Genomic DNA, 14,531 nt, shown 5'->3' on the forward strand with positions numbered 1-14,531 from the left:
CAGGACAACGATCCAAAACACACAGCCAAAAACACCCAAGAATGGCTGAGAGAAAAGCGTTGGACTATTCTAAAGTGGCCTTCCATGAGCCCGGATTTGAATCCCATTAAACACCTGTGGAAGGAGCTGAAACATGCCATTTGGAGAAGACACCCATCAAACCTGAGACAACTGGAGCAGTTTGCTCATGAGGAGTGGGCCAAAATACCTGTTGACAGCTGCAGAACGCTCATTGACAAATACAGAAATCGCTCAATTGCAGTGATTGCCTCAAAAGGTTGTGCAACAAAATATTAAGTTATGGGTACCATCATTTTTGTCCAGGCCTGTTTCATTAGTTTGTTTTTTTAAATAATTATGTTAATCAGCAATTCAAAAGTGATGGCTGATTTTGATTATTTAATTTTCAATATTTTTTTATTTATTGTTACTTTTGTAAGTTTCAAGTGATTTCAGTGAGAATTGTGGGTTTTTCCTTCTTTAACTGAGGGGTACAAACAATTTTGTCCACGTGTGTGTGTGTGTATCTATCTATCTATCTATCTATCTATCTATCTAGATAGATAGATAGATAGATAGATAGATAGATAGAAAAGTACCACTGTATTTTGTTTAGTTTGGTTTCTGTTGACATCGTCATAAAGCATAATATTCTTTGAGCCTTAAAAGATGAGTAAGAATGCTCTAAATTGGATAACATTCATGATTGGCTTGCATTGACAATGTTGATCAGTGGATCAGAAATTATAGAAATTATAGAGTAACGGTGAGCCATTGAATCATTTTTCACATTTCGTAGCTTGTTTTGGCCTAAAGAGACAGACAGACTTACCCTTGTGTCATCACTGATATATCCACAGGTAACTTTCTCTCCCTTCACCCATAGTTCACTTGACTGGGATCTAAAACACAAAAAACACAGGTGGAAAATGTTTTAAACTTCCTTTAAATTATATTTTGCTACGGCCCCCCTAGGAAAGACAAAACTTTTTGCACCCTCCCCCACTCGGAGCGCTGACTATAAATATTTTTTTATCTATAAATATTATAGCTCTAAACCTGTATCATTTTTAACATTAACAAAAGAAAAAAGGAATATAAGTCAACTTTCAACAGTTGTTAATTATTTTTTACAGCGTGTAACAGTTTACGGCTGAGTCTAAAACAAACACAAAAACATAACCAAGTGCATCAAAGTGCTTGAAACAAAAAATAAAATAAAAGACTCTCATTTAGTGGTTTAGTGGTTAGAATTTTCATTTTATTGCAGTTAAACCACATGAAAAAAACAAAGACTTTTCCCTGGAGTCATCAAGCACTGGCAACAAAGGGGTAGTACGCTCACATAGCCATTTTCAGCAATAAAATGTTCATATTTTGTCTTTAATTAATATCCAAAGTGTTTTTCGTGTACAATTGTTGCCTGTAAAACACATTTTGCCCCTTTTGCAATGAGACTTTTGATGAAGACGAGAAAATTCGATCATACTATCCCAGTTTTCACTTGAGATGCGACCTCAAGTGTTTGTTAATTATTGGGTCCCAATCACATTTTTGGACCTGACTCCAATTCACCTGTTTTAAAAATCTGCTGATACTCAGTCCCAACCCCGATGCCTTGAAATGTATTAAGAAGGACAAAATAAATGTGCGTCCAAATTGTCTTTTTCTTTTTTAAACAAAATTAAACTAACGTTACACCAATGGCTTGGTCGAACAGTGGTTCAACCAAGAGAAACACTTAAACCTTTGTTTTGTTTATTTGTCATCGGGGATGCTACTCAAAATAATTTCGCAAATACATAACATTTAAAAAGCCTGTCTTACATAAACATACTATTGCGCCACCTGAAATAGATTATAGTATTTTAACTACAATCTATTTCAGGTGGCGCGAACATTTTGAAACCGAGAGCTACTTCTTTGGTACAGAGTAATACGAAGGGCTACCAATTTATGTGAAGACCCTGATCATGTTATTGATTTCTCACAATAATTAAGAAACAGCTGTATTAAATATGTGAATCAAGTTTAATATGTAATGTATGTGTCATATATGCATAATCGTTAGTAAAATTCCTAGAAAATCACAGTGTTTTATCACGTGTAAAAATTATTTGCACCACAGGTCTGTAGGCTACTCATGTGATCCTCGGGGGCTACCCAGTGCCCGCGGGCACCACGGTGATGACCCCTGATCTATTTCCTCTGTTATCTATTTCCTCTGTTATGTGAACCCATGAATGCACAAATTAAAACTAGCGTCAAGCCATTGTGCTGTGAGGCTAAGTAGTGGCATCAGACACCGAAACAAAGTCCAAATGTCCGTTGTTAACACCAAGGTGGGCAAGTCTCGTAAAACAAGCAGGTGATCATAGAACTACTTGTGAAAAACCATTTGAGTTATGGTGAGAAAGTAACTCTTGGTTCATGTTTTTCCAAGAGGCACCCAAAGCCAACGTTTTCTACCACGGACAAAGATTGTTCATCCAACGCGATGAATTGAGCTGGCTGTGATTTTCTTGGCTTTTACATTGTCCTTGGGCATTTTTTCTTTGTTCTCCAAAGTTTGTTTCAGCATTGGTTGACTGAGTGTGTTTACCTCGGCATATAGCACTGAGTGTTCACCATGTGAAATGCACATTTGCCCGCTTTGCAAGTCACCGTTGAACTGCCTCCATTTTTATACACACACATATTTCCACACTGCAGACATTATCTTTAGTTTTACATTAGTTCTCGCGTCATGTTAATATATTTACCAAAGCGTTCCCCCACTGGCATTCTTTACTTTAGGTGTGTCCACTTATGTCGAAAAAGCATAAAACATGTGATTTTTTTTAGGCAATATCTGTGTATATCTGCATCATTTAAATGCTTTGTGGCCCTTTAATAATAATAATAATAATAATAATGATGATGATAATAATAATAATAATAATAATAAATGTTGTAACTACTGAATAAAAGAAATAAATGAAATATATGGGGTGAATGTGCTTCCTGTCAATGTACTCCATTATCGTCAAACAAATAAACATTGTGAAAAGGCCATTCAATACTTCAAAATAAACTGTACCATAACAGCTAATATGTGACACGAACGGCCTCAGTACACTTTAATTTTGGAAGTTTTTTCCAGAAGCATGGTTTTGACAACAGTCAACTTGATCTACTTTGCCTCTCAGAGAATGAGAAGCGCCCGAGAGCAAACAACATGTTTGTTTTTTTTTAATTAGTTAGCTCCTCTTCACCCTTAGCTGTTGCATAAAACAGAAATAGTTGCTGTTGATTCCATAGCTGTTTCCGTAACCATTTGGGGTTTAAGGCGATTGGGTGGTTGGTCAATGTGCCCAAGGTCAGCGCAAATCTAAGTCCTGAAAGACCTGAAATGGTCTAAAACTGGAAGCTCACAGCATATGCTATTCCCAGGCTGTCTGCCATCCAAGTAGTAACCAGGTCCAACGTTGCTTAGCTTTGGAAATCGGATGTTCTCAGGGTATTATAGCTATAAGGTTGTTTGTTTTTGTTTTTTTAAATTTAAATTAAGTTTTTAAATTTGGCTGCTATTTTCTCTTTCAAAGTGGAATCATTCTGAAGAGATGTGGATCGCTGAAATTAAACATTTTTTTTGTATTAAAAAGTTTTTGTTACATTGTTAATGCTCGAGAACAGTGGTCCCCAACGACCGTTCTGTGGGTGAAGAGATTGATACATGAATAAATATAAAACATAAAAGAAAACATTTGCAAAATGCCAATGGAAACCTCTACCACCCAGACTCCATTGATTCAATTCCAAGGGGCAATATTAGTAGGGCTTAGTGATAACCAAGGTTATCTGTGTGCATTTTTTGTCAATCAGACACAGCGCAAATGTGTCCAGAGTCCACCTTTTCCTTTAACTTTGGTTTGCAAGTTGAAGTAAACATAAATTGCCAGTAAAGTAGAAGCGGTACATACTGTAGAAAACCATAGTAACCAGCCTGCCCCAACCTGTAGCTTTTTGTGCAATGGATTGCTAACCGTGACTTGGCATCATCTTCTGAAGATGAAGCTGTTCTTACTTCTGAGTTAATTCCCATCACATGTGTGGCAGTGTCTTCAGAGTGCCGTGGAGACACTACAAGACTACAAGACATTACACACGGTGTATCATCAAAACCAAGGTAAGACTACAACCTGTTGACTCATTTGAACAAGTAGCACCCAAGTGATGACGTGGAAAACATAAAAATGCGCTCTGAGTTTGCACAGCCTGCACACGTAAACAATAGCTATCAGGTTAGCTTCTACTAAAACAATGATCCCTCACTACTTCACGCCTTGCCTATTATGCCTTTAGTGCATCAAAAAAAAGGTATAATGTATTGCGAAAAGACACGCTGTGAAGGTTTTCTGCATTCCAGACAGACGATGTAAGTATAAATGCACTTTCCACAGACGTCGAACCACTGTAGTACACATATTTACTTAAAGGGACACTATGTAAGATTTAGACCATTTTTCATTAAAGCAGAATAAATTAAATGATTATAAATGTCAAAAACTTGCAAATAAATGTGTTCTTAATGACCAACAGTACGATTTAAAAATAATCGTATGTATATTTATCATTAAATTATATTACATGGGGGGTGGCATTTCTATGAAGGCTCCCATGTTTGTTATAGGTATGGACAATGGTAAAAGCAGCACCTTCTGCTGTCTGTAATGAAAAACTGTTTAAATCTTACACAGTGCCCCTTTAAATCTTAAATTATTAAAGCTTATACAGTAACTGTACTCTTATTCCTTTCCATCTGGTGAAATCAAGCTTAAGTGGCTGTAGTCTCACGAAGAGCTGCGTTTATATTAGCGGTGCCCGGAAGTCTACTTAGAGTGAAGCCTGTAGCTGACCAAACGATAACAATCAAGAGTTTACACTTGAAATTTCAATTATTACAAAAGAAAGCTAGCTAAGAGATTTACAACGCTCCAGTGAAGCCTCTTTCCTCCCGCAAAAGCGTGTGTGTTTTATGATTGAGACTGGCAGTGCTCTCTTGGGCACTCCAAGACATGTGATTGGCTGCCAGTGCGACCATGGACCAATGAAGGCAGGTGTAAATTACAACTCCTGCCCTCATCGTCGTGTCTCATTCATGAAATCATCTGTGACTGTCCTACAACGCTAAGTCGCGATTTTTCACTTATCGTGGGGGGTTCTGGTCCCCATCAACTGCAAAAGACGGATTACTGTAGTCGCAGACCAAAAAACAACAATCAATCCTGTCGTCTTTTGATCATCCATATTTGCAAGTAGCATCTTTACGCCATGTGTGGGAATACAATTTAAAAAATATTGATTATATGTCCAGTTTAAGGGATATTCATTAATCCTAGCAAATACATTTTTAGTAGATTACTGTTTTAGTTTTCTTTTTTTACATAAATAGTAGTGATTACAAAAGTTGAAAATTAATTAAAAAAAAATCAAATTAAAAAAAAAGAACTGTTTTTTTACTTTTCTTCCAAATTTCAAATCAATGTCAAGTCAGTTGAGTCACCCCTGACCACCAGTAAATGGTTGCCAATCCATGAAAAGGTACTTGTCTTAACTGATATGTGTCAGAAAAAGGATTGGAGGCCACTGCACTAAAATTTAAAAATTTAACACCAGATCTGATGGTGCAAGGTTTTATAATATCATGCATGTTTATACCATCAAAATCTGCATTACTAAATGAAACATGTGTTACTCTGCAATATTTATGCACCTTTCATCACTTTTACTGCCTTCTCAAATGTGCAAGTTCCATATGACGTAAACTAACACCACAATAATACCATTGATGCTGATTTTTTTTGCACTGAGAACAATCCAAACAGTCCTTGCATGTAAACAACTGAGCCTTTTCAGGGATGTCCCTTTAACACACAATCATGACATGTATTTACAATTACTTCATTGCATTTAGTTTATGTAGAGTATTTGGTTTCAGTTGTAGGGTTTTTAAAGTATATGCTACAAAAAGATGAGATCAATACATTTAAAAGACAATCATGACATATACAGTATAGTACGAGCGTACCTGATTCCAGCAAACTCCACTTTCTGTGACACATATGTACAAGTCCGCACCTACAAAAGACGAAACATTAAAAAAATGGAGCAATCACTGAAAACAGATTAAATTCCGATGTATATTTTTGAAACCCCTACCAGACTCTTTTTTAGTCTCCACATGTCACCTCTGCCGATGTACTGGTCCTTAAATGTCAGTTCCATCAAGTCTAAAGTGACGTCCTTTGATGGGGGAAAAAATATGGTATAGATCAGGGGTCACCAACCTTTTTGAAACTGAGAGCTACTTCTAAGGTACTGAATATTACTAAGGGCTACCAGTGTATGTGAAGATCACTGATCATGTTAATGATTTTTCACAATAATTAAGGAACAGGTATAGTAAATGTGTAAATTAAGTGTAATATGTAATGTCAATGTAATACATGTATAATTATTTGTAAAATTCATAGTAAATCACCAATGTTCTATCTCTTGTAAGCTATTTGCAGAACAGGCCTGTGGGCTACTCATGTGATCTTTGGGGGCTCTTTGGTGACCCCTGGGATAGATAATACGCAGTGGTTTCTAAAGTATGCATACCTGTTGCTGTTTTTCACATTTGGCCATGTTAAAAACAAAAGATGATGAGAAATGGCATTTTTATTTTTCTTAAATGTGAAGTGCAAAAAGGGACTTTTTTTTTAACCAATACTTTGAAAAACGTGCCAGGCAAAAGAATTCATCCCGAGATATGTGGACAGACATACAGACAGACATTATTCACTTCATCCTTCCATAATCTACTGCTCATCTGGGGTCAGGTCACAGCGACAGCAGCTTTAGCGAGAAACCCCAGACATCCCTCTCTCCAGCCACTTCGTCAAGGTCCTCCGGGGGAACCTCAAGGTGTTCCCAGGCCAATCGAGAAACATATCCTCTAGAGCACTGGTGTCAAACTCACGGCCCGGGGGCCAAGTCTGGCCCGTAATGGAAATATGAGTTCTTATAAATGCAATGTATCAGTAAAATAATCTGTTCATGAAACTGCACTATCCTAAGGATGATTGACACGACAGGAGGACAGTGTTAGAAACAGAGATTCGGATTCCAACTGTGAGCACCCCCGGAGACGAGACCAGTTGTCTCCTATATAAGAAACAAAAGGCTTCGTCAAACAGAGAATTTGCATCCAACTGTGAATTGGACACCAACTACTGGTCTCAGTACAGTGGGCCCCTGGTTTACGAACTCCCTGTTTTACGAATTTTTCATCTTACGAACGTAGACCGCGGCGTTTTTTGTCCCCCTCTTACGCACAAACCTTTCGTCTTACAAACAATCCAACATGCCGGTCAGTGTGTCCGCACTATTTTTTCGCTTTGCTGCATTAACAAAGGTAAAGGTATTCTCGCATGTCACAGAAACATCGATATGCTATTGGTCTTATAAGGTCACAGTCACGGCCTCAGTCACGGAGATGTCGATATGCTATTGGTCGATTAAGGTCACAGTCACGGTCTCAGTCACGGAGATGCGGATATGCTATTGGCCGGCGTCACGTCAATCACAGAAATGCCGATATGCTATTGGCCGAACACCTTCATCTAGCTTGAAGGCACAGCTGGTCGGTGTGTTGTGAAGACTTTGCAAACTTTATCTGTTAGACATGGCTTCTAAAACTGCAAGTGGCGGTAAAGGAAGAAGTAAGAGGATGATGACAATAGAAACGAAGCAGGAGATAATAAAAAAATAAGGAGGCGCACGCATAATTTACCTTACTAGTGAGTATGGCCATAACCGGCAAAAGTAAATCGGCAAGCTTCTAAGGGCAAGACTTTCCTTGCCAGGGGACGGACCTCGGTCAACAACAAAACGGAGAGGCTTCTTCTATTATGGATTAAAGAGAAGGAAATCGCCGGTGATATGTTCTTGTTTGAAAAAGGTTCTCGTTTAAGAAAATAAATAAATAAATTCTGCGGGTTCGTCTCTGCTCCCCTCCGCCTCCACCCACCACCAGCTCAAGTCACGTCGCCCCAAAGGTAAATGTCATTTTTCCTTTGTATATTTATGTTATTTAATTTAACTGTACAGTAGATTATGTTACTAATTTTTAGTATGTGTATAAAGTCGTGATGTTTTTACCTAAGGTTTTTGCACGCGTTGCACGCGTTTACTAATTAACATAGGTTTGGATTGCCCGTCATACGAGCAACTCGAGTTACGAGCATAGCCGCTGAACGGATTAAGGTCGTAACACGGGGGCCCACTGTGCAAGCTTGTCAATCGAGGTTGATAGCTCTTTGACTTCCTCTCCCTTCAACAAGTAGGACTTTTGAATACATCATACGCACGCAGGCACGCACACACGCACAGACACCTGCAATCCCCAGTGAGACTACATCCCCCATTGGTGTATATGAACTGAATGTGGAAGGTGAAGCGTTGCCATTTCTGCTCCAACCTGTGGCAGGACTGTTCCGAGGCCTTGTGTACTTTTCCACTCTCTGTCTGGATTAAATTAATTGTTTCACTTTGTTGACTAGGTTCCTTTACCCGCCACATCGTTTTATGTGGCCCGTGAAATACTGGTTTGACTTTATGTTTCGAGATGAATCCGTTCCACGTTTGGGCTCGTAAGGCGAATTCACCGTATAGTGGCCAATCCAAACCTATGTTAAATGGCTAATGCATTTAGAACCCCAGATAAAAATATGAAAATTTTACATACATATTAAAAATTGGTATCAAAATAGTATAGTTAAGTGCTTCATACATATAATATACATGTATACAATCAGAAAACATCATACATAAAAAATGTAGAAAGGATTTATTTACCTTTGAGTGGCGCTTGTTGTGCCCATATTCCCTAGTAAGGGTAGCATAGTATAGACTAGCTTCATATTTTTTTATTACCTCCAGCATCGTTTCCATATTAATCATCTTCTTACTTCTCTCTTTAACATCACTAGCAATCTTGGGACCCATGGCTAACCCATTCAAGTTTGAATTAAGCAGTAAAATGCAACCGCTCACGATAGAACAAAGCTTTACCATTCTGCCATTTTGAAAAGAGTGAGGCCGACCAATAGCAGACCAGCATCTCCGTGAGGAGACGCCGACCAATAGCAGACCAGCATTGTAGTGACGCGTTGCATGGAGGCAGAACGCAACAGAAAATAAGTGCAATTATCAAAAACGCCTGCAGATAGAGACAAAAGAACACAAATACAGCCGACCCCCTAGGGTCATGGGCAACGAATAGCAGACCAGCATTGTAGTGACGCGTTGCATGGAGGCAGACCGCAACAGAAAATAAGTGCAATTACCAAAAAAGCCTGCAGATAGAGACAAAAGAACACAAATAGAGCCGACCCCCTAGGGTCATGACAGTTGTCTGTCGCAAAACCGGGAAAATACCATAAAGAGGGGAACTCAGTATTCCACATCGCATGAAACAAAAGTAAGCCAGGGACGCTGTACTTGTAAAAAAACAAAAAACAAATGAAAAACATTAAAGGTTGAGAAAGGAACTTAAGTGAGCAAACCTTTGGGTCAACAATGTTAACAATCACATCTTGGTATGCACGGAGTCTGAAGGCTTGTGCCACTGCTTGATCCACACTGATTGTCTCTAAAGAGGAACAGAAAAAGGAAGTAATTTAGGTACTTTGCATATTTTGGCTACAATCCAATAGACTAAGATTAGTGTACGTTTTCCTATGGAACACTCATTTGCTGCCTTTGTATTTGCCTTTCAGTGGCAGGGGGCATTATTATGAATAATAGTGGCTGAAGCAATATGACCTTCCTTGTGAGATGAGTATAGGTACTGTATCTATGTATCAATTTTTCCATCCACTGACAACCTGCATTATCGAGTTCAACTAAGTGATCTTAGATGGAGTAATTGGACTGATTTTGAATATAGAATAGAATGCCTTAATTGTCATTGTACTGTACGTAGCTATTTGAAATTGGGAGCATTGCTGTTTGGTGCATATTAATATGAATAAATTCATAAATTATTCATAAATATATATGAACAATATGAAGCCTTTCAATTACTTCGATGGTTGGCTTAGCCTGGACTCCCATTATGCAAAAGGCTTCAAAAGTCATAATCCTCTTAAACAGGATTTAATAGGAACTATTAAATATTCAATTTCATAAATATAGAAATATACAGCGTAGTTAATTTTGCTATTATCATTTTTTTACGACTTTTGTACACACACACATATATATACACACATATACTGTATATACACACACACAGATACATACATATATTATATATATATATATATATATATATATATATATATATATATATATATATATATATACACACACACATATACACGCACATAACTACAACATCCTCTCTTCAACAGACTGAACATGCCTGTATGTTAAGTAACAACATTATATTTATAGAAAATCGGTGGATCGACATTACCTACATATCACCAACAGAATACTGCAGAGTAAAATAGCAGTTCAAACTTGAAATCAACACTTTGATAGCATTCTCTCTACATTATTTAACTGACAGATTATTTAGTGAACATTGCGCGCACTGCACATAAAATATATAATCAGAATATTATCAATACAACCATATATATATATATATATATATATATATATATATATATATATATATATATATATATATATATATATATACTGCATATTAAATTTACAGATCACAAACTTTTATATAAGATCTGATTCAATTTTGACATTTTTTTTCATATTTTTAGTCATATATTTTCAAACTCTTTTTGAGCACAGCCATTGATTCACATCTTTTCAGTTCTAATTCATCGTTGTTGCTTAAATTGACACCTTGAAAAGATACACACCTTTGCTTGACCACCTCAAAAGTAGATGGGATTCCCCCTGAGAACCTTAAATGCTTAAATGCTGTGGATGCTGTTGGGCTGTCAAAGTTGACATGTCTCAAAAACATTGCATGGAAATTGTGTACAATGCCTGGAGATTGGTAGACCGGGATCGTCGTCCCTTATTTTTAGGAGGGGGGAGGGGAGCATGTTCTAATTCAAAGTGGATCACACTCCTCAGGTCATATGGTAAGGTTGATGAAGATTTGCTGGAGAGGATGGTTCATCACTACTCAAGGGAAACACTTCCAAATAAAACCTTGGAGGGATATAGCATTGATGTCCATGTAGTATTTTGTGTATCTATTTTTACATTGGAGCAGATGCAGCATTTGTTTATGTAAGGTATAACTGGGGTGTAACCAGTAATAGGCATCCAAACGTATTTTTTGTTTAGATTTTCTGCTCCACATGACGTACAAAAAAGGTAGATAAAGTTCACATACCTTTTTGAAGGTCTTCTTTTAAGCTCTTCAATTGCAACAAAAGGGGACTGTTTAAGGAAAAGTGAGATAAGAGAGTAGCTAAATACAGTAAGAAAAAGTACATTTTGACTGCCGAAGTATAACAAACACTCTTTAATTTCACTATAGTCAATTCCTTTTTTCGGTACAAGCTCACCTGAACTCATCGGTGGGATGTGCAATTTCAATTATGTCCCCAAGGCAGATTTGAGGGAAAACTTTTGGATTGACCATCACCTCATCATCTGAGCAAAACACAATTTGATTGAAAATAAAATCAGAAGAAACAATATAATAATGTATATCAAATCTTTGACTTACCATTTCCACCAAAACCTCTCTTGTGCAGCACAAGCTTATACGATTTATTGGTCTTCATAATGGAGCAGCTGATGAGAGAAACATCAGGTAGTTAGATAACATTTTAACATATTATATATATATATATATATATATATATATATATATATATATATATATATATATAGAAATAGATATTTTACACACACACACACACACACACACACACACACACACATACATATATATATATATATATATATATATATATATATATATATATATATATAGAGATATATATATATATATATAGAGATAGAAATAGATATTTTACACACACACACACATACATACATATATATATACATATATATATATATATATATATATATATAAGAAAGAAAGAGAGAGAGAGAGAGAGAGAGAGAGAGAGAGAGCGAGCGAGAGGTGGGCAAAAGTTTACATACACTTGTGAAGAACATAATTGTCATAGCTCTCTTGAGTTTCCAGTTATTTCTAAAGCTGATTTTTCTCTGATAGAGTGATTGGAACAGATACTTCTTTGTCACACAAAACATTCATGAAGTTTAGTTCTTTTGTTACTTTATTATGGGTGAACAGAAAAAAGTGATCAAATCTACTGTGCCAAAAATATACATACAGCATCATGAATTAGCAATTTTGGTGACTTATAATGTTGTGTCAGTGAAATGAGCTTCATAGCATGGCCTATTAACTTCTTGTGAGTGATTATGAGCTACTACAGCAGGTGACTTCTCTGAGGCCAGTTAAGTAGGGCCCATTGGATGCAAACACCCACAAACACGACAATAGGAAAGTCAAAGGAGCTCAGCATGGATCTGAAAAAGCGAATCATTGACTTGAACAAGTCAGAACAGTCACATGGAGCCATTTCAGGTCCCAAGAGCAACAATGCAAACAATTGTTTGTAAGTATATAGTGCATGGCACTGTTTTGTCACTGCTAGGATGAGGAAGAAAACACAAGCTATCAGCTGCTGCTGAGAAGATTGGTCAGGAGGATGAAGATTCAACCGAGAATAACCAAAAAGGAGATCCGCCAAGAATTAGAAGCTGCTTAAACACAGGTGTCAGTGTCCACAGTCAAACGTGTTTTGCATCTCCATGGACGAGAGGCTGCTGTGCAAGAAGGAAGCCCTTTCTCCAAAAGCGGCACCTTAAGGCTTGACTGAAGTCTGCCCTGATCACATGGACAAAGTTAAAACTTGTGGAGGAAAGTTCTTTGGTCAGACGAAACAAAAATTGCCTACAGTCAAGCACGGGGGTAGTGGTGGGAGTATTATGCTGTGGGAATGTTTTGCTGCCAACGTAACTGGTGCTTTACAGAGCGTAAATAGGATAATGAAGAAGGAGGATTATCTTAAAATTCTTCAAGATAACCTAAAGTCATTAGCCCGAAGATTGGGTCTTGGGCACAGTTGGGTGTTCCAACAGGACAATGACCCCAAACACACATCAAAAGTGGTAATGGGTATTAGAATGGTCTTCCCAACGTCCTGACTTAAAACCCATTGAAAACTTGTGGACAATGCTGAAGAAACAAGTCCATGTCAAAAAGCCATCAAATTTCACTGAACTGCACCAATTCTGTCAAGATGAGTGGTCAAAGACTCAACTAGAAATTTGTCAGAAGCTTGTGGATGGCTACCAAAAGCCATATATAAATATATATATATATATATATATATATATATATATATATATATATATATATATATATATATATATATATATATATATATATATATATATATATATTATTTTTATATTTTTCCATGCAAAAAGTCTTCATGCTATACATATTTTTAGAGACAAATATGACTGCAGCACACATATTTACTTAAATCTTAAATGACTGTCACAGCACGTCTCTCCGCAATACAGTATAAAAAAAAATCTGTGAAAGACCGAGGGTCCAGAAAGCAAAGCGCGAAGTAGCAAGGGATCAGTGTAATATTATTTTTCTACACACGCGTATAAATGTGCATATACATATCTGTATAACGACCATCCTTTGGCCTGTCCTTTGACAATCAACATTAATTTACTTAACGAAACTTAGAATCGTGTGCAAACCACGGGTGGAAAACGTCAATCATTTAAGGCGGCGTAATTATTGTGGATGAAAAAATGAGTAATGCATCTTTAGTTGAAGCAATACCCCAGTAGTTCTGGAGGGTTCTTTTTCCCATCACTACTTATATCGCGATTATGTCACAACATGTTCCTTAGAACATTATGCAGCAATATAGGTTTATAGGTGACACCGTTGTTGTTACTTTATCAACGTAGTAAAACTGATGGAGACCACAAGTGAATGAGACAGTATAACGACGTTCCCTGTTCCATAGGATGAGAACGTAATCACTGTGTTTGAAAAGCTTACTGTCAAAATCTCGCTTTCCCACTTTCAACTCCTTAGCATGTTGAAAAGAACAAGTTCTCCCGCTTCTTCTTCTTGTACTTCTTGCTCTTTCAGTTGTTCTTCCTGTGAACCTCCTACTTCTCTTCTTCCGCCTCCAATTGCATGTTGTTATTTTTGTTGTTTTGTTGCTGTTCTTCTTCGTCTTCTTCTTCTTCTTCTTCTTCTTCTTCTTCTTCTTTTTCTTCGTCTTCTTCTTCTTCTTCTTCTTCTTCTTCTTCTTCTTCTTCTTCTTCTTCGTCTTCTTCTTGCCTTAACCAAAGAGGTCAAACAATACATTTAAAATTAAAATAATCTAAAGGCCATTAAAACCGGCAATTTATGTACTATTTTTCATATATTTGTTTAA

General features: G+C 37.0%; 1 protein-coding gene across 2 annotated transcripts in view; it reads right to left on the reverse strand.

Moving 5' to 3' along the window:
* The window catches only part of depdc5 (DEP domain containing 5, GATOR1 subcomplex subunit), a 74,260-nt gene extending 59,966 nt beyond the window's left edge, over positions 1–14,294 (reverse strand). For both annotated transcript variants that reach the window (XM_088429797.1, XM_088429796.1), the window contains exons 1-8: positions 14,147–14,294; positions 11,741–11,808; positions 11,577–11,664; positions 11,402–11,448; positions 9,594–9,679; positions 6,202–6,285; positions 6,071–6,120; positions 833–902 (exon numbers count right to left, since the gene is read on the reverse strand). In XM_088429797.1, the coding sequence (XP_088285923.1) occupies positions 833–902; positions 6,071–6,120; positions 6,202–6,285; positions 9,594–9,679; positions 11,402–11,448; positions 11,577–11,664; positions 11,741–11,798 (483 nt within the window). In that variant the 5' untranslated portion in view covers positions 11,799–11,808; positions 14,147–14,294. The remainder of the gene's footprint in view (positions 1–832; positions 903–6,070; positions 6,121–6,201; positions 6,286–9,593; positions 9,680–11,401; positions 11,449–11,576; positions 11,665–11,740; positions 11,809–14,146) is intronic.
* Positions 14,295–14,531: the final 237 nt, after the last annotated feature.

This window comes from Hippichthys cyanospilos, chromosome 12, assembly GCF_059441005.1.
Source record: "Hippichthys cyanospilos isolate Australia breed blue-spotted pipefish chromosome 12, RoL_Hcya_1.0, whole genome shotgun sequence".
Lineage (NCBI taxonomy): Eukaryota > Metazoa > Chordata > Actinopteri > Syngnathiformes > Syngnathidae > Hippichthys > Hippichthys cyanospilos.